The 20087-nt window shown below is 32.2% G+C and overlaps 1 protein-coding gene across 1 annotated transcript in view; it reads right to left on the reverse strand.

The window, feature by feature from the left end:
- LOC145306519 (uncharacterized) overlaps window positions 1–20087 on the reverse strand; it is a 49746-nt gene that overhangs the window by 23242 nt on the left and 6417 nt on the right. The window contains exons 2-5 of the mRNA XM_080148664.1: window positions 2805–2863; window positions 1270–1335; window positions 692–741; window positions 239–303 (exon numbers count right to left, since the gene is read on the reverse strand). Coding sequence (XP_080004790.1) covers window positions 239–303; window positions 692–741; window positions 1270–1335; window positions 2805–2863 — 240 coding nt within the window. The remainder of the gene's footprint in view (window positions 1–238; window positions 304–691; window positions 742–1269; window positions 1336–2804; window positions 2864–20087) is intronic.

Genomic DNA, 20087 nt, shown 5'->3' on the forward strand with positions numbered 1-20087 from the left:
AAGATCTCGTTAACTGCTGAACCGATTGAGTTCTCCATACTTTGAAAGCTTTATATAGGTTCGGTAATGGATTTAGACAATTTTATTTTTTTCTCTCAAAATCTCAGTCAGGCTTTAGGCTATTTTTCTGATTAATAAATGTATTATCATATTAGAAACTGGTTTACATATCCAGCTGATTTTCATGTTTTATGCAATCTATGTCTATTTATTCATATGTTCCAAATAATAAAATTACCTGTTTTAAAAACTGCTTTGCCATTTGAAATAACTGATCGCTTAAACGGATTTCCTTTTTTGTCCCTAAACAATGAATACGTTTCTTTAATACAATTTATATCAATCAATTACCTGTGGAGTAGTTTCTTATTGATTAGATTTATGATATATATATTTTATGACTATTTATAAGTTTTAGGTACCAGACGAAAAAATAATTTTAAAGTAAAGTTGTTTAATAATCAAAAGTAATACGCTAGTTTCGATAGTCAGCTATTTCAAAGCATAGTTAGTTAGGACTTTATTGAAGAGTCGTCGAATCAAAGGATTGGTTTCTGCAATAGTAATATAATTTTATACATATTTAGTGTGTCAAAGGTACTGCCAGTTGAAAAGCTAAACATCAATCAGCTGGCCTACTGAATTGTCCTAGTTATAGGGTAGTTCCGCTACAAAAAAATATATTACTTACTTTAATTTAATGAAACTTCCAGTTGGGTCCACTAGTGATGTCAGCCTTCCCTAAAATAAATGTTTTTTTATTGTCTATAATACAAAGTAGCCTAATGTCTGTCCGTCCGTCTGTCTGTCGCTCTCGGTAACCACTGAACCGATTGTATTATACTCTTTAGGGAATATACACACTGGTCCTGTGGTGGTTTTAGGCTATTTTCTTGGGGGGTTGGACACCCACAATCCCCCCCAAAAAACATAAAAAAACCACCCTATTTTAAAAAATGTGATGGCTGTTGCACCAGTGATACTTTATTTTTTTTAATTACCTCTTGGGGCAAAGCCGCTAGTTATTTTTATAAAGCGTAATAACTGGAGAATTTATATATTATATAATATAAATATAAACAATACATATTCATATCATCATGGTAAATTTCAAATTATTCTCAAATGCAAGAAACAACTTTTAATTAAAGAAAACCGTGTAAAAAGTCCTCTTTTTAGTTACTATGATAAATATATTCTGCTACAGCTAAAAGATGATAATATTGACTAGATAAATAGGTAGATAGATAGATAGATAGATAAACTTACCGTTTCATCATATTCAAAAGTAACCAAGTCTCCTCTAGAACTCCATAACTGGTGAATCTTTGATTTCTAAAATAATAAAGTCGAAGCAACTTTATGAATGACTCTGCTGTATTTATGTCCTTGTTTTTTGCTTTCTCTTATTTTTAAAAGCGAAGCTTTTCTATAATTAGGGTCGGTCCGTCCGTACGTCCGTCCGTAACGGATAGCTTTTTTCGTTAATTTAGACATGTTAGAATTGTCCTATCGATTTCAAATTTTGCATGGTGATTCCTTTAGTAGTTAGGTACGATTTAGAAAGCGTAGCAACTCTATAATCATTACCAAAATGTCCGTACGTCCATTTTAAACATGTTGATTTTTTTACTTTTTTAAATAGTTTTTTTTCGTTAATTTAGGCATGTTAGAATTGTCCTATCGATTTCAAATTTTGCATGGTGATTCCTGTAATAGTTAGGTACGATTTAGAAAGCGTAGCAACTCTATAATCATTACCAGAATGTCCGTACGTCCATTTTAACAATTTTTTTACATTTTTAACAACAAATTTGTATGTGACCTAATTATTTGATTGGTCTGATTTTTGGTATACTGATTCCTGGGACAACAAAGTACAATATTATAAGGGAGGCAACTCTATAATCAAGTCCTAAAAATGTAAGTATGTCCATAATCATTATCCTGTATCAAGCAGTTTTTCAACAAATTTACTTACAATTTTGCTTTTACTCTTATACATTCGCATTCTGATTATTCAGTTCTGACATTACACAAGTGTTAATGCCCGTTTGTCCCACCGTTTCAGAGCTTCGCTTTTATGGATGTTGTCATCCTTGTTATTTTATTTATTTCTCTCTCTTTTTATTAATATTCCTTTTTTGTGTTTTTTTCTTTTCAAACAGCTTTAACACTAATCATAAAGCTAAAAGACATTAAAATAAAAATTAAACCTGTACCTAAAGTTGTATAAACACGCTATCTTATTCGTCGGCTATAAGATTTTGAGTTATTTAATTGTGATAATTTTAATTTAAAAAGGGGCAATTTTCTTTATAATCATTGGAATTAGTTGCGAAAATTCATCACTCACACACAATATGTTTTAAAACTTTTTATGTTTGTTTTTTAATAAAGAATATATTTAATAACAAGTATGTAAGTTATTTACATAAACATTTGTATTATTTTCTACATAACAAGAATGTATCTATACAAAATAAAGCAAATCGTGTATAACAACCTTTTTAAAATATAATTTTTTTAACAATCTTTCAGATAACTGACAAAGCGAATTGTGGTGGTCAAAGAAACATATGATATGTTATAGACAATCACGAAACCTTTATAAAAATTATAATATTAGCTCAGCTGTATGCTGGTTGCTGTTTGTTAAAAAAGCAAAGAAAATTGCGTTATGATTTGACATAGTTAATCATAAAGTAACCTCGATAATAAAAATTAAGGAACAAAACCTCTTTTTTTTTCAAAATTGTGAACATACTAATTTATAGAGTAACTATTTTCTTAAACATTTTTACCTGTATATACGAAATATTGATATGTAGAGATTCTTCAATCAGAGCTGATTCTAGCCGACCTAAAATAATATAAACATTCATATATTTTATTGCAGATTATTATGATATGTTATATTAAAATTAATTTCGTCTTAATAATGAACATTTTGAGACAGGCACAGCTTTTCTAGACTTAGTGTGTGTTTCTACGTTACAGGAAACATTTAACGTTACTTTTTTTCGATTTTTACAAATAATAGTTTTGAAAGCTAATCAACTCAATAAGCAATGCTGATAAGTAAGTATGTCCATTTAAGTTTTTTTTTTTTCGAGTTTTTATAGCCTTATTATTCTTTTATTTTTAGGTAATAACACAATCTTGAAAGCAAATATTGTACAATTGAGGTTCGCATTTTTGGAAGTTGTCAACCTTGTTATTACATCCAAAATTAAATATTTTTATATTTTATGTTAGTTTGATTAAAACGTAGCGTTTAACAGATTTTAGAATATTTACTTTTTACACAAGAAGTAAGAATAAAAAAAGATAAGAAGATAGATGTGATAACAAGCGAGATAATAAGAAATATAAGCGAAATAACAAAAATAGAGAGGGAAAAAGAGAAAAGAGAGACAGAGATAGATAGATAGATAGATAGATAGATAGAGAGAGAGAGAGAGAGAGAGAGAGAGAGAGAGAGAGAGAGAGAGAGAGAGAGAGAGACAGAGAGAGACAGAGAGAAAGACAGAGAGAAAGACAGAGAGAGACAGAGATAGAGAGAGAGAAAGACAGAGAGAGAGACAGAGAGAGACACAGAGACAGAGAGAGAGACAGAGAGAGACAGAGAGAGACGGAGAGAGACAGAGAGAGACAGAGAGAGACAGAGAGAAAGACAGAGAGAAAGACAGAGAGAGACAGAGATAGAGAGAGAAAATGAAAGAAATGCAAAAATAGATAAATTGGATACAAACAATTATTTGATTGTCGAGGAAGTGTATAGAGCTTTAAGAGTACTTCTACTCTACTTTTACCTTCATTTATTGATTGAATAGATTGATTTTTATCTATATTCATATCAATCTATCTATTAATTATAACCATCTTTCTATCTTATCTATAATCTAAAATACAATATAAAGTAGAACAATGTCTGTTCGTCTGAAGCATAACTGATTGGGTTCTACAATTCCGTAAATATATAGCTACTGGTCCTGAGGAGGTTTCAAGCAATTGGACAAATACAACACTCCCCCCCCCCCCAAAAAAAAAACACTAACAATTTCCTGTCCGTCTGAAGCATAAGAATCGCTGAACCGATCGTGCTTTTAAGTTAATAAACCTACTGGTCCTGTGATTAATAGCAAAAAAATCAAAATATATTTGATAAAAGTTAATGAAATTAAATAAGATATCTTTCTTTTTACTTCAAGATAGAAAAAAAGTGTGGGGGAACCGTATTTGCTATCGGCAAAGACTTGAGGTGCTAGAAGCAAAACCAGAACACAGTAATATTGTCTGACTGATTATGACGTAACAAAAAAAAAAAATAGCCAATGAGAGGCCACTATAAATTTTACCATTGGTCAATAACGGCCTCTCATTGGCTAATTTTTTTTTGTTACGTCATAATCAGTCAGACACTATTACTGTGTTCGCAAAACCACTGTAACTATCTAAAAACATTATTTATTGATTGCAATAAAGGAAACGTTTAAAGCCCTCAAGAGCACTTTTACCTCCTGTCAATTTTATCATTATTTATCATTCTATCTCTCTCTAACTCTTTTCTCTTTCTCTCCATTTATCTCTTTAGGAGCAAAGCTACTTTAATGTTTGCAGAGACATTTAGGGAAAAGACAATGGTTGATAAACTGATATACATGCCAAATATTGGTTAAAAAACTTTGACTCTACAAAATCTAACATGGCAATGCAAATTTAATAAATATGTGAAAATTACGCTTTTTAGAGACAAATTTATTCTGTTACCTCTATTTTTTTTCCTTTATTTTTTTTCTTTTTCTCCCTTTTACTTACTACTTACTTTTATTTATATTTCCACCTTTTTCTTTGAGATAATTTTCTTATCTTGAGTAGAAACAACATTAACTTAACAGTGGGGACCATACAAAATAGAAAATAAACATGTCTACAATTAGCTATAACTAGCTAAAGTTTTTTAGAGCGAAGCTTTGATAGCAATATTAATAAGCAAAGCATCACGATAAAAGCAGTATTGAAATTTATGTACGTACCTACCGACAGACAAAGTATTGTCTGAGTAGCTTTTCTATGAAATCAGGGGCGGTCCGTCTCATCAACAATTCTTCAACAATTATTCAACAATTCTTGGAAAATCACGAAACCTACCCTGGTAATCGTCAGCTGATATAGCAAAAAGAAAGGTGCAACTATTTCTATAATGCACTATTGTTCATTTCAGATAGTATAAATCACCAAACCTCGTTAGCTTCTGAAGTTCTGCTTCTTAAATCAAGACAAAGATTTCTTACTAAAGAATTTAGAATTAAGGAGATTTAAAAAATATTCTAAAATACTTCCTGAAATTAAAATCTTTACATTTTTTTCTTATTCAAGATATTTGTAACTGTTTACAAACAAAAAAAAATATTTTATAAAATTTTTAATCAAAAGCACTTTGATCAACACCTTGATTAACCCCTTGAGGCAGGTTAAGGCAAAAGTTTCAAAACGATTCAATAACTAAATAATATCTCACTTTATGAATCTATAAAAAATTAAATAGGACAAATCCAACCCAATACTCACAGCATCTTGGATCTTTACAAAAAATTAAAAATTCGAACTTATGCCTAAAGCTCAATATTAAATTCATTGTTCATTACTTATCAAACAAGGATGGCAACATCTATGGGAGCAAAGCTCTGAAACGATAGGACAAATGGACATTAACACTTGTAGAATGTCAGAACTGGATAATCAGAATTTAAATGTATAAGAGACGAAGCAAAATTGTTAGTAAATTTGTTGAAAAACTGCTTATTACAGGATAATGTTTATGGACATACTCACATTTCTAGGATTTGATTATAGAGTTCCTTCGCTTAAAATATTGTACTTTGTTGTCCTAGAAATCAGTATACCAAATCAATAGGATATTTAGATCACATAAAAATTTGTTATTAAAAAGTAAAAAAAATCAACATAATGTTTAAAATGGACATACAGACATTCTGGTAACGATTATAGAGTTGCTACGCTATCTAAATTGTACCTAACCACTACAGGAATCACATGCAAAGTTTTAAAACAATAGGACAATTCTAACATGCCGCCCCTTTGATCGTTTTTTGTTTTTTGTTTTACATTAATGGTAGGGAAAGGGGGGACTCTGTGCTCTACAAGACACTTTGGGGGAAATTACCCATATTTTAAATGATTAAAAAAGTTTGTAAGTTGTAATATTCGGAGGAGATTAGAAGTTTTTAAGGTTTGATTATTGCAGTACTTATTAAATCATGATTTCAGGGAAGCTTTTTTATTTTAGATTCCCATTTCGCCACTTTCCTCCAACGTGTTAAGCCATTAGATACAAGAAGTTGCTAAGAAAGGCAAAATTAAACTACAACAAATATTGTAAAATGTATGATTGTGAAAATACATAGCTATGTAGTTCCGAATTTTATTGCTAGGTGTCGTAAAAACCTTTTTTGAATTTAAATTTGTATATGAGATAAATATTTAAACAATCTTAAATATTTTTCAAAGTATTACAGCTATTCACTCTTTAGGATTTATAATATATTTATTCACTATTTAACATATAATTCACGAGTAGTTTATGATTTAGATAAAATACTTAAAAATTGTAAAGAGGCATTATTTCTGTTCATACATCTTTAAACTGAACGGGCAGATAAACTCTGACAATCCTTTTAGCACGGCTTTTAGTAAACAAAGCAAAAAGTGCTAAATTAATGCTTTAGTTTCTTATCAAATTCTGCCAAAAGTTGCTTTATCTCATCATCAAGTTTAAACTGGAAATCTAAGAAATCAACTCTAAAGCATTGTTTGCCAGAATAGCCTTCCCTTGTCCCTGCTATGAAATAAGGGAGCTGATTGATTTATTGTGTCTTATCGTCGCATCATAAACAGATCTATAGCATTGATGTATATAAAGATAACTACCTCCCTCTCATTTCCAATGACCTTTTTAGTCTGCCAGCAAATTGTTTTCTGCTACTTGGCTGTGTTAATATTCCCGACACCATTGGTTGATTTTCAAAGATCCAGTTGAGAGTCGGCACAAGGTCATTGTGATGGGGAGATTCAGTTATTTAACCCCTTCCCCCTCTAGTGTTTTACTCTAATGCATCATAAATATTTGTATGTGCCGTAGTAAGCTTTCTTAAAAGGCAAAATATAATCGTTAAATAGCAGAGGGACTGACAGATCATTCTAATTTGCTAATTTGTAGTTTCATTATTTTAGCACTTTGGAACGATGTATTTTCTCTAGGGCTTGATAGGTCTATGGCTAAAATTGGCATACAAAATTACTTAAAATTCTTTCTGAAGTTTAGCTAAAGTTCATGCTAAGATATCATAAGGTCAAATAGACACGGTTTATTCACAATCTAAAGATTATTAACCTTTTAATTTGTCTACCTTTGTCTGAAAGACTTCACTTTTAGTGGTGACATAATTGTTATTTTTTTTTTATCCTTTTTTGCGCTTTTTCGTCTGCTGAGCGCTTTCTGTGAATTACTTGCACAAGGCTGTTAAAGATTGTGTTTTGTAGTAGTTTTGGTTACGAGCCTCAACAAACATTGTATTTACAAAATATGTAATTTTGTGAAAATACCTTGACGCAAAAAAATGAAAGTAAATGTTTTTATTTCTGCTTTAGATTTTATAGAAAATCTTCAATATATAGGATTGAAGAAAGTATTGAAAATTATTCAAATTGTTTTATTAGATGCGGGTCTGCTCTATAATTATACTTGAGTCTGTTTGTTGGCTACTTCAAATAGAAAAGTTATCTTTAAAAGCTGCCAATAACAAGCTAACAGCTGTGCGTCTAAAGGCATTTTAAAGAATATAGGAGGGGATCTCAGCTCTTAGATTAATGGCATAAAAATGTTAAGTAAAATATAAAAAAAAAACATTTCTTAGATTTCCCACGTGAATCTAATTTACACTCATTCTGTCCGTCTGTACGTCCATTACACTATCGCCAGGGATCTACAGGGATAAGACAATGGCCGATACATTGATGTTTATCCCCAAAAAATTACCTCTTTCTGTAGATTAAAATTAGCAGTTGAAATGTTTGTACGAACACTCAACTTATTTAATTAACCGATCAAAATACACCAATACACCAGGTTCCCAAAGTTGTTCAACGAACAAGATATTAACATAAAACTTTGGGGTCTAGTGTAAAAAACAGCCCATTGTTCCCTAAATCTTTCTCTGACTATCGCAGAGATGCAACGATGTGACTTCCCTTTGATCATGTAACTTACTTTGTCTGTCCGTTCGTTTTCATATTTCTTATCAATTGAGAAAATCCCCGTAAAACCAACACCTTTGTTAGTTAGACAGTTAGGGAGTTGAATCGATTTTTATAGAAGCAGAAACATAATCTATGATTATGGTTTGGACCCTCTAAAACTATAATCTACCCTTCCACTTTCCCCTCTCTTGGTGAAGATATCTTCAACGCCGATACGATTTTTGAAATGTAAGATTCCACTTTCAATAGAGGCGAAACTGAAATCATACATTCATGTTAACATATCAGCGTATTCATAAACATTGATTTCCTTATTTATATCGACATAATAGTAATGTATCATTCTACTTTCAATAGAGACAAAACTGTAATGATACATTCAAGATAACATATTATATATTTAAATCGACATAGTAGAAATGGTACATATTAGATAGTTTTTTTTTATATTTTTATTAGTTTGAAGTTTTTAAGAAAAAAAAGGACCTAAAAATAAAGGTTGCTAACACTTAGCAATCAGGCCCATTTCCAGACCTTAGTCGTTCAATGCCCCCCCCCCCCCCACATATCATCTCGGCTCCAATAAGAGTTAGATGGCAAAAAAAAAATTGTGCATGTTCCCTGTTAAATAATAAATTTCCGACTTTAAGTGAGATAAAGTCATTTTTCGCTTACTTCACCCTTTCATTTAACAACTTTATTTTTTAAATTAAAAGGTTAAATGGATGTAATTTCCTTATTTTTGAATCTAAAACAATTTTTTTCAGAAAATGTTTATCTTAAAGTAAACTTTTTATTAGAAATCTCAAAACATAAATTTTCTTATTCGTTGACTTAACAACTTTAGGAACTTTTACTGAATTTTGATTGGTTGGTTTAACCACTACTATCTATAATACAAAGTAGAACGATGTCTGTCTGTCTGTCTGTCCGTCGGCGTCGATCCGTCTGTCCCTTAAGATCTTGGTAACAACTGAACCGATTGGATTCTACTCTTCAGGGTATATACCTTTTGGTCCTGTTGTGGTTTTAAGCTATTTTCTTGGGGGGTGGGACAATCTCAACTCCCCAAAAAATGAAAATTCCCCCCCCCCCAAAAAAAAAATTCTGGTGTTGCCCATAAATTATGAGCGCAGCACCAGAATTTATTAATTTTGTTTATTATTATTTTTTTTTATTTTTTTAAAAATTACCTTATCAGCCAAGCCCCTAGAGGCTAGGGGCGAATCCGCCAGTACTTAATAATCTAATTATTCAAAATCCAATAAAAGTCCCCAAAGTTGTTAAGCCAGCTAATAAGAAAACGTTATCATAAAACTTTGGGGACTAGTATAATAAACAGTCCATTGTCCACCTCTCTCTCTGCTAGTTCCCAAAGTTTTATAATAACGTTTTTATTTTTGTTTGCTTAACATCTTTGGGGACTTTTACTGAATTTTAATTGGTTAGTTTATTTAGTATAGTGTCGAAACGTTTCAACCACTGATGGCAAATTACAGTAGGGGTATTTTTGGGAATGTACATCCACTTATCGTCTATTGTCTTATCCCTTTAGATCCCTGGTGGCGATAAACTTGAATTAAAGTACCTAGAGGTTTTGGACCAGCTAAGAAGGTAATTTCAGTCCAATGTTCCCTACCTCCCTGGGTACAATAAAAGTTGTCTACAGGGAGGGAAAAATGGACGAAAAATTAAATAAATTCTGTCTATAATAACATGAGAAGACAGAATGAGAAGGACAGTAGCACCCTGTAATCGTTATCAGAAAGTCCTGAACGTCCATTTAAAACATTTGACGAAGCTTTTTATATTAAGAGTTATAACAATATAAATTGATAAGATACATACAAAATGTTTATGCTTCTAAGCAACGTTTTCTACAAAAAGGGTTGGTAGAATTCTGTATGTCTAAAAAAATCAATCTTATGGTTTGCAGGTTTCTATAACTATGTCTTTTTAATATGTTTACTCTCAGCAAAATAAGGGAGGGTTTAATAGTTATTTCTCGTATCGTATTATAAACGGCTTTCCGCGGATATAGAATGTACAATTATTAGATTAAAACTAGTTTTTTTAGCCCCGTGGTGCCGAAGGCACCGGCTAAAAAAACTAGTTTTAATCTTATGATTGTACATTTCTATATTCGTAGAAAACTGGATATAATACGATGCTAGACATAGTTTTTTCGTATTCATGAGAACCGGTTCCTATCCACCGGATTCAAATGAATACGAGAAAACATTTTATAAACATTTGTTGGATTTATAAATTTGTTTACTTTTTAAAATTCTTAATTGGTTGATGAAAACTGGCATTGTCAAAACTAAACAGCCAAGATTAGTTGTTTATTGCATCTGTTTTTCCAGTTTTGTTAGTCCCGAAGGGGCGAAGGCCCAGTCTAACAAAACTGGTGATCATATTACAACTTTTTACTTTACTATTTGTAGAAAAATGTCTATAATACAATACAATACATGGTTTCAGGTATGGATTAGACGGGTCTGATCCAGTGGATAATAATTGGTTTCGTAGCCATACTGGAAAATCATATGACGGACAGGCAGAAAAGTGAATTGTAGATTACCATCACATTTTATTCTTTCTTACTCCAGAGAGCGAGGAGACAATTGACTGCTTATTACAATAGTACACAAAGTTTTACAATAACGTTTTCTTATTCGTTGGCTTTGATTGGTTGATTACATTGTGTTTATAAACGTTTGAACCACTAATTTTAATCTACATAAGGGGTTATTTAGTGCGTCATCATTATGGATGTGCATTAATTTATCGGCCATTGTCTTATCTCTTTAGATCCCTGATATGTTTCATAATTTTATTTGTTAGCTTTGCTTAAGTGAAAGCTTTTCATTACATTAAGTTTTAAGTCTTAAGTATGTGACATATAACATAGGCCAAAGTTAAACTTTATCTGAGAGTGATAGGACAATGGCAGATTGGTTATCATACCTTTTTACATAAAAATGAAATAGTTTGGCAAGGATAATTTATATTTAATTGTCCTTTACCATTATCCCAAAGTTAATTAAATCTATAAGGCCTTTGAATCTAATTTATTAAGCTATATGAAATATATTCAAATCTACTTTTACAGTTTTAAAGAATCCTGAGATAAGAATTACCTTTACATAAATTCAATCCACCTACAATGAAAGCCAAAATAGATAGGCAAAATTTCTGGATTATATTTTGTACTTCAGTTTGAATTTTCATTGGTTTGAAATAAATGAGGTATTCCTGTCCAGTTTTTTGTTTAGGAATGAATATTTCTTACCCGAGGGAATAAATGATGGACCGATAGGTCATCATTTATTCACGAGGGAATAAATGATGGACCGATAGGTCATCATTTATTCACGAGGGTAAGAAATATTCATTCCTAAACAAAAAACTGGACAGGAATATCATTCTCATTTAAACAAAAAACTCATTTTTATGCTAGTAAAATGTGGTTTAATTTTGGTTTTTAAATTTCATTTATTTCCCTGGTATAATTTTTCTTTCTTTTAGTAATTAACCCATTAGTGCCGAACCGGGCATCAAAACCCGGTTCCGAAAAATGGAAAAAAAAACTGGTTTCCGGCTTCATAATGGCATCATTCTCAGAATGAATCCCCCCTCTACTACCCTGACTTTCATTTCCCCCTGGAGCAGGCAGTTTAGCTTACTTCCGTTTGCTGGTATAGCTCAACAAAATTTGAAAATCATGAAATTCAAAATACCCCTTCTAACTTTTTTGTTTTTATAGTAAAGTCGCTGATTTTTTTTGTGAAATCTAATGTTTATTGACAAGTACATCTATTTGTGAATTCGTTTTATTCAAATTATAATTTTTTATATGATTTTTTTATTGTTTTTTTACGCCCTATTATGACCCGGTTCGGCTTGGCCATAAATACCCGAAAATTTTAAAACCCGGCTCGGTTTCGGTTTTTATTACCCGGTTTTAACTTTTCAACCAATAAAAATAACAGTTTACGTCATTTGTAAGGGTTTGAGCCACCCTAATAACCCTAGTAATCTCTATAGGTGTCACCCAATAGTTTTATGCTCGTTTTCTGATATGTAACACCCAAATTTTATATGTTCTTTTTTTGTAGTGTGTGTCTTTTAAAACTTCGAGCAACGGGTTTTTTTACCCAAAAACGGCGGCACCTATAGCCGAAACACTAAATTTGAAATAAATCGCTTCGTATTATACTTGTAGCTCTTTAGATTACATGAGGTTGTGTAGTTTTCAATTACGGATCGTATCAAAGTTCTAAAAAGTGTTCATCTCACTTTTGGCGTTCAAAAATTACATTTTTCGATTTTTGGTCAAAATAACCGGGTTTATACAGGTCAACCGGGTTTTAAAACTGGGGGAAAGCACCAAAAACGGGTGTTAATGCCTGGTTGGTATTTATGGCCAAGCCGAACCGGGTTTTTTTGCAACTTTCCTGTGCACGCCACTAGAGCAAAACAAAAAAATATGAATTCCGTTTTGACCATTATAAAGCTTCCCTGAAACTTACAGCTCGATCGGCCCATAAAAGTGGCGCTCGGCACTAATGGGTTAATAAAAATTATAAAATCTTCAAAAAAAAATTAAAAATCTTCTAAAATCAAACCAGGGATATAAATGAGATACCAGGGAAATAAATGAATATTTACATCCACTATTTAAGGGGTTGTTTATATGGGAATGCACATTTAAATTATCTTTGCCTAAGAAAAGATAAATATACCATGCATGATTTTATTCTACTTTTTGGGCTAATTATTATTTCTGAGAGAAAAGTAAAAATAAGTATTTTTTTGTTGATTTTTTGGTATCAGTGCATATAAAAGGAAACGGCATTATCCTCTTAGGAATTTTTTTTATCTATTTTGAAAATTTGGGCACCCGCCCCCCCCTTCCCGACAGAGTCTGAATTCAATCTAAGGCAAAGTCTTGATGAACTATACTTTTCTTTAAACTTTCCTTCCTTGCCCTGTCCAGACATACAGAGGCAAGGGTAATAGTAGGGGGGATTGAGTGTGAAGGGAAAGAAAAAGGGGAGGCGGAAAAAGTTTAAATTTCGAGTGCTGTGGCCAGAGATGTTCATGGTCGGGTGGGTACTCAAATTTTCAAAATTTCAAAAAACTATTTTAGGTTAGGTTAGGTTATAGGGTAGGGAGCCGAGCACTGCGGTCAGAGATGTTCGTTGTTGGGGGTACTCAAATTTTCAAAATATTAAAAAACTATTTCAGGTTAGGTTAGGTTATAGGCCAGGGAGCCAAGCGCTGCGGCAAGAGATGTTTGTTGTCAGGGGAACTTCTCAATTTTGAAAATATTTTTATGTCCTAAATAGGACTTGATTCATACTGTTGGAAGCATGGTCCGGGCATCATGGCAAATGTGTTGGTAAACCTCTCGGCGAAAGTGTCAGTAAACTTTACAGCGTAACTGTGCTTCATTAATATTTATATGTGCTATATGTGCCCTACTCTCTGCCTTTCTCATTCCTTGTCTCTGCCCTCTCACACTCCTTCCAGGCGCTCCATCCACTTCAACCAATGAGAGTGTGACTCTCATTGGTTGGAGTTTTATATAAATAAGCCCATTGCTTGTGGTGAAGAACTGTGATTCTGTTCATCGGTTGCCATGCTAGACTAATGAGGCTTATGTCTCCACTTACCCTCCCTCCCACCCCTCCCTTTCTTCCTGTCAAACATAATAATATTTTGATAAAAAAATCCTAAGAGGAAATTACCAAAGAAACACCCAAATTTGCCTTTTTTTGGTATTTTCCTTGAAATATAAAGATATCCTAAAACTGATTGATTGGGCTTGTAAAGGAACCATTTGAGTATTGTTGGTCAAAAAAGGTCTGATTTGTGAGCATTTTTGACCAAGTTGTGGCCAAATAATAATGAAACATATAAAAAGGTAGCACACTTTAAATACTCAGTCATTTATAGTAAAAGTGGCTTATACAAGTTGAAATGAAGAAAAAGGAGGAGGAGTACTAATTAATCCCTTTCTTCCTGTAAGCAGTTTATGAAAAAAATGAAGATTTGACTGATATAAGCCAAATAAGCAAAGTTTTTTATTGATTACCTGTAAGTAATTTATAAAAAATAGCATAATTTGTTATATAAGCCAAATAAATAATAATTTTCATTGATTACTTATATTTAAATAGCGGCTTCGCCCCTAGCCCCTAGGGGCTTTTCCCCAAGAGATAATAAAAAAATAAAGTACTACTGGTGCTGCTCATTGTCTAATGTGTTCCCAAGAAATTATTATTTTTTTTGGGGAGGGGAGAATTTTCATTTTTTGGGGGGTTGGGGGTGTCCCACCCTCCAAGAAAATAGCTTAAAACCACCACAGGACCAATGGGTATATACCCTGAAGAGTAGAATCCAATCGGATCAGTGGTTACCTAGATCTTAAGAGACAGATGGACAGACAGATAGACATCGTTCTACCTTTATAAATAATTTATCCAAAAAAAAGCATGATTTTGTTAATTAGCCAAATAAGCAGCAATCTTGATTGAATGCTTATAAATAAGTTATCAAAAAATAGCATGATTTGGTATATAGCAAGTCAAATAAGCAATAATTTTCATTGTTTGCTTCAAAGAAGATAAAGTATAGGATAGAATCCATGTAGAAGATTTTGCATAGCTAGCTTGAAAAAAAATTTGAACTTTTGACAGACCCAAAAGTTCATCTAGCTTTTAGTAAAATTGCATGATTACATATATACAGGGTGCGCCACATAAAACCGGACTTTTTTTAAACGGTCATTAGCGTCAAAACTACTTGACCAATTAGGACGTTTGACCCCACTATAAAAAGCTTAGGTAATGACCTTTAAGCACAAAAAAATCTTTGGACAAAGATGGGCTCGTACTCCGAGCTGGCCGCGCTTAAGTTCAACAAGGCAGATTCGAAATGCGCTGGTGAAATAATCTGGATTCTCGACTAGGGCCCACTAAATCGGACCTCAGCCCATCTGTAGATGAGGTAGAGTTATGCAACTGGCTGGGGATACTGTTAGATACATAAGTAAGACACTAGAAAAGACTAGAGCTCTCTATCTAAAATGGCTTGGCCGTAGTACTTCGGCAAAGTGAAACGTTACAGATTTAGAGATGTCAAAAACGTCAAAAATCGTGTAAAATCGTGAAAATTTTTCGGTTCTCGACGTTATAGACCCATATGGAACTTAAAAACTCATTTTAGACTATGGGTTGCGCTGACAACTCTAGCTGAATCTTCAAGCCATTTCTAAAAAGGTATAGAACGTCGTTCTAGCTCAACTGTGGTCCAAATAAAGGCCTCCGTGCCAAAGGGTAGCTTGAAAGTTGGGTGAAATTGGATCCTGTGGTTACTAACAATCCTAAGGAAATGTGGCCTCCCAGCAGCCCGATCTTAACTCAATAGACTTTTGGGCCTGGAGCTACTTTGAAGCATGCACCAATAGACGTGCTCATACCACAAAGACCTTCTTCATTGCCACTATCAAGGAGAACTTCGCCAGCTTGGACAGGTACATTTTGACCTGGGACTGCCGGCTGTTGAGGAGGCAGGTAGAGGCGGTGATTGATGCTGGCGGCGATTTTATTCATTGATCTAATAGTCATATACCTAGTTTGCTTCCCAGTTTATAAAATTTAATAAAATCTTTAAAATTGACGATTTTATGTTAATTTGTTTACAATTTAGAAAAAGTCCGGTTTTATGTGGCGCACCCTGTACATTATCCAAGTTACCAGCAATAAAGAAAAATTGCTGGCCAAATTGACTTAAACCTCAGCTTTATTACTGAATGAATTTCTGTATCTCCTAGAAATTCATGTTTATTAAAGAAAGCTTTAACATTAAAGTTGTACCATGAAAACCATTTGAAAAAAAAACTATGTTAGAATAGGGGTCTTTAAAGGAAGCCTGCAAGAAATACCACGCTTTAACTGCTGAAAGACTGCCACAAGTAGACCAAATACCCCAAATTTGAAGCCTTCAGCTTCTATAACAAAAAAGTATTTTAAATTGACATTTTATGTACAATGGAAATTTTGAAAGAATTGCAATGCTCATGTTGAAAACTTTAAAATTAAACTACGTGGCCTAGAAACAATATTATAAGCTTATTTTTGTCATAAATTTAGGTTTCCAGTAACTAATTATATTTTTACAATAAAAATACCCATTTTTATAGTCAAAATCATTTTAAAAAATTAAGTTTTACTTGCGTTGTACCGAATGTACTGTAGCCAATCAGAAGGCTGAATCAGCTTCACAACCAATCACAGCTAAGTTTGTATTAGTTTACCCCTTTGTTTCCACTATGATTTTCGTTTAAAAATGCAATTTAAATCGAATTTTTTTCATAGATTTTGACTATGAAATGTGGTGTTTTTATTGTAAAAATGTAATCAGTTACAGGCAATCTAAGTTTCTGACAAAGATAAGGTTATAATTTTATGTCTAGGCAACGTAATTTAATATTGTTTTTTCTTTTATGAGCATTGGAAATCTTTCAAAAATTCCATTGTACATAAAATGCTATTTTGAAATGCCTAGAACTTTTTTGTTATTGAAGCTGAGGCCTTATAATTTGGGGTATTGGGTCTTCTTGTGGCAGTCTTTCAGCAGTTAAAGCGTGTTATTTCTTGCAGGCGTCCTTTAACTAAAAGACTTGCTTTTGCTCTGCTGTGGCAATGTTTACATGATTGAGATCTTTAGTGAATTTGTGGTACCAAACATTGAGGACAGGGAAATGAACTTCTGGGTGTCTAAAGAACTGAAACAATCAAATTGCTATGTATTCAGACACTATCCAAAAAAATTTTACTTACTTAGATCAAATATAAATCAAAAGTTGCTGTTTGATTCAACCATATCTGGAACATGAACTGAAAGATGCTGTAGGTTGGGGCTTATTGCCATCAAACATACCAGCTTCAGGATAATTATCCCAGTTGAGGTCTTGTGAAAGTATAGTAGAACACACTTAGAAGAATCTATACCTCCATATATTAAGATTCATATTCCCACACTGTTTTTGTTTTTAAGTGGAAAGCTTTACAGTAGTTTAATATAGAAGAGATTTTTAAATAAGAAAAAGTTACTTGTAGCAAAGGCAAATTAATACCCTTTAAGGAACCATGCAAGAAATAAACCGCTTTACCTGCTGAAAGACTGCCACAAGTAGACCCAATACAAAAAAATTGAAGCCTCCAGCTTCAAAAACAAAAAAATTATAGACATTTCAAAATCATATTTTTAGTACAATGAAAATTTTGAAAGTTTTTCATTGCTATAATTAAATTTTCATTATTAAAATACGCCGCCCAGAAAATTATAAGCTTATTTTTGGCAGAAACTTAGGATGCCAGTAACTGATAAATAAAAACACCTTTCTTTATAGTCAAAATCATATAAAAAAATTCAGTTTAATTTGCTTTGTATTGAGAGTAATGTAGCCTGAGAATGCTAGCCTTTAGGATTTCTAGCCAATCAGAAGTCTGAGTCCACGCTAAGTTCGCTAAACAACCAATCAAAGCTGAGCATCTGTATTACTTACATTAGTTTCATTTTTTTCTGCTATGATTTTACGCTTTCAAACGCAATTTAAACTTAATTCTTTAAAAGACATTTTGACTATAAAAGAGGGTGTTTTTATTGTAAAAATGTTATCAGTTACTGGCAATCTAAGTTTTTGACAAAGATAAGCTATTAATTTTGTTTATGAAGCTGGAGGCTTCAAATTTTTTTTATTGGGTCTACTTATGGCAGGCTTTCAGCAGTTAAAGAGAGGTATTTCTTGCAGGGTTCCTTTAATATTCCATTTATTAATGAATTTAATTCAAAAATTTTAATAGAAACAGATTAATTACAATTTTGTTACTTAGCAGTTTATTAGAAATATATAGAAAATTATAGAAATATTTATCCTACAATCAAGAATCAGATAACCTGTAGAGTCATATATTAGCACAATTGAAACAGGATATTGATTTGGTCTAACTGGTCCTATAATCCATCAACTCAAAAGAGAAATTCTAGTAGATGAACACTTTTGTTTATTTTTAGTTATTTATGAATCATTCCAGTAATACAGCAAAGGAATTTTTCAACCATATGATTTCTAAAAAGCTATCTTTGTCTTAAGAAATGCAAATTTTATCTCTTTCCTGTCAAACTTTTTACATATTTCTACCAATAACTTAGCCAGATTGTTCTTCTGCAGTTATTCTATTGGCTGATTTAGAGATGGTGTCTTTAAATTTTCTCTATTCTTAATAAGTAAAGAATTCTATACCTTAATGTTTAAGATCAAAAAGAAAACAAATAAAACACAAAGACAAGTTAACCAAAATCAAGTCAAATCACAACTGCTGCATTGATTTTACATTAATAAGATTTTATTTGCGCTACAAAAGTATCTAAAAGTATACTGAGCACAATTTACAGAAACACATCTTATCTTCCTGTATTCAAAGTAGAATTGCCTTCTATATTCGTTGAATTTGGTGTTTTCACCTCAAATCTTTGAAATTAAATATCTGCCAAGTAGGAGCAGCTAGGATTTCGTTCTCAATGGATTCTAAATGTCTCTTGGTCCTATTTGAATGCTGCATTGTCCATTTTGATGGTAAATTTTTTTATACTCTAAATGAGTAAGGCAGGATATGAACGTTTGTTGACCAACGAGTTGACCGACTTCTTGCTAACCAAGTAGAATAGTAGACAGATCTGAAATGATTAATGCAAACAAATGTGCATTTGACTCTATCATAAACATGTAACTACCCAACCCAGGCCCACCATTTAAACTACAAAAATAACTCACAAGGCTGTTAATGTATATTAAAGGAAAGAAAGGATTGTGTAGAGATGTTGTAAAAGTCTAGTAAAAAAGTTGATAAAAAGTTTGACAAAAAGCAAAATGGTAAAAATATAAAAAGATATGAGATTTCAAAATCAGTTAAGGAAAAAGTTTGGAAAAACTGTTTGGAGAAAAGTGCACACTACCCATTTAAAAACGGAGCTTCATGATGCTAGGGGTGCAACCACTATAGTCTACAATATAAGGTAGTGAAGGATTTTAATTTAAAGCAAAATATTTAGGAAAAGCAAGTTAAAATTGCATGATGAGTTTCATAATTATTTATAAGTAACAGGGTGTCCACTTGTGTGGCGTGAATGTCAGTGTGTGTGCACTGAGGGATCTTACTAACCAAGTAAGGTTGAGGGGGGGCATAGACCAGTAAGGAGTTAATCCAGTAATTATTGACCTACTTTCATAAAATGACCTTTATCTCCATGTTCCTTTTGAATGACAGAAAAAAAACATAGAAGCAAATTTGTTTGTTATAAAGTTAATAAAAATTTTGTGAGTTTAATTTTAAGGGTACTTTTAGGGTCTCAAAGTTGGACAAAATTTTTTTTTTTTTTTGAAAATTTTTCAGTAGGTGTTAAAGATTGACCTACACAAAAATAGGTAAGACCTAGAACTAACCCGTAAAAACCTTTTTAACTAAGAACTCTCCATACTTTCCAAATCGGTTGAGAGCTTTAAAACAGAGTTAATATTTTTTTCAAAAATGACCAGAGTTGGTGGCGGGGCATTTTCAGGTAATTTTGAAAAAAAATTAAAATTTGATTTTTAAAGTCAATATTCAGGTTTTCCAAAATTCAATATGGGTTTTTTAAGATTTAGGCCAAAAAGTGAGTAGGACAGTGTTTTTTTATGAAAAAATTTAAATTTTTTTTTAAAGAAAATTTTTGCAAAAAAAATTTAATTT

Source organism: Acartia tonsa, chromosome 14 (genome assembly GCF_053477335.1).
Source record: "Acartia tonsa isolate MP-2025a chromosome 14, ASM5347733v1, whole genome shotgun sequence".
Taxonomy (NCBI): Eukaryota; Metazoa; Arthropoda; class Copepoda; order Calanoida; family Acartiidae; genus Acartia; species Acartia tonsa.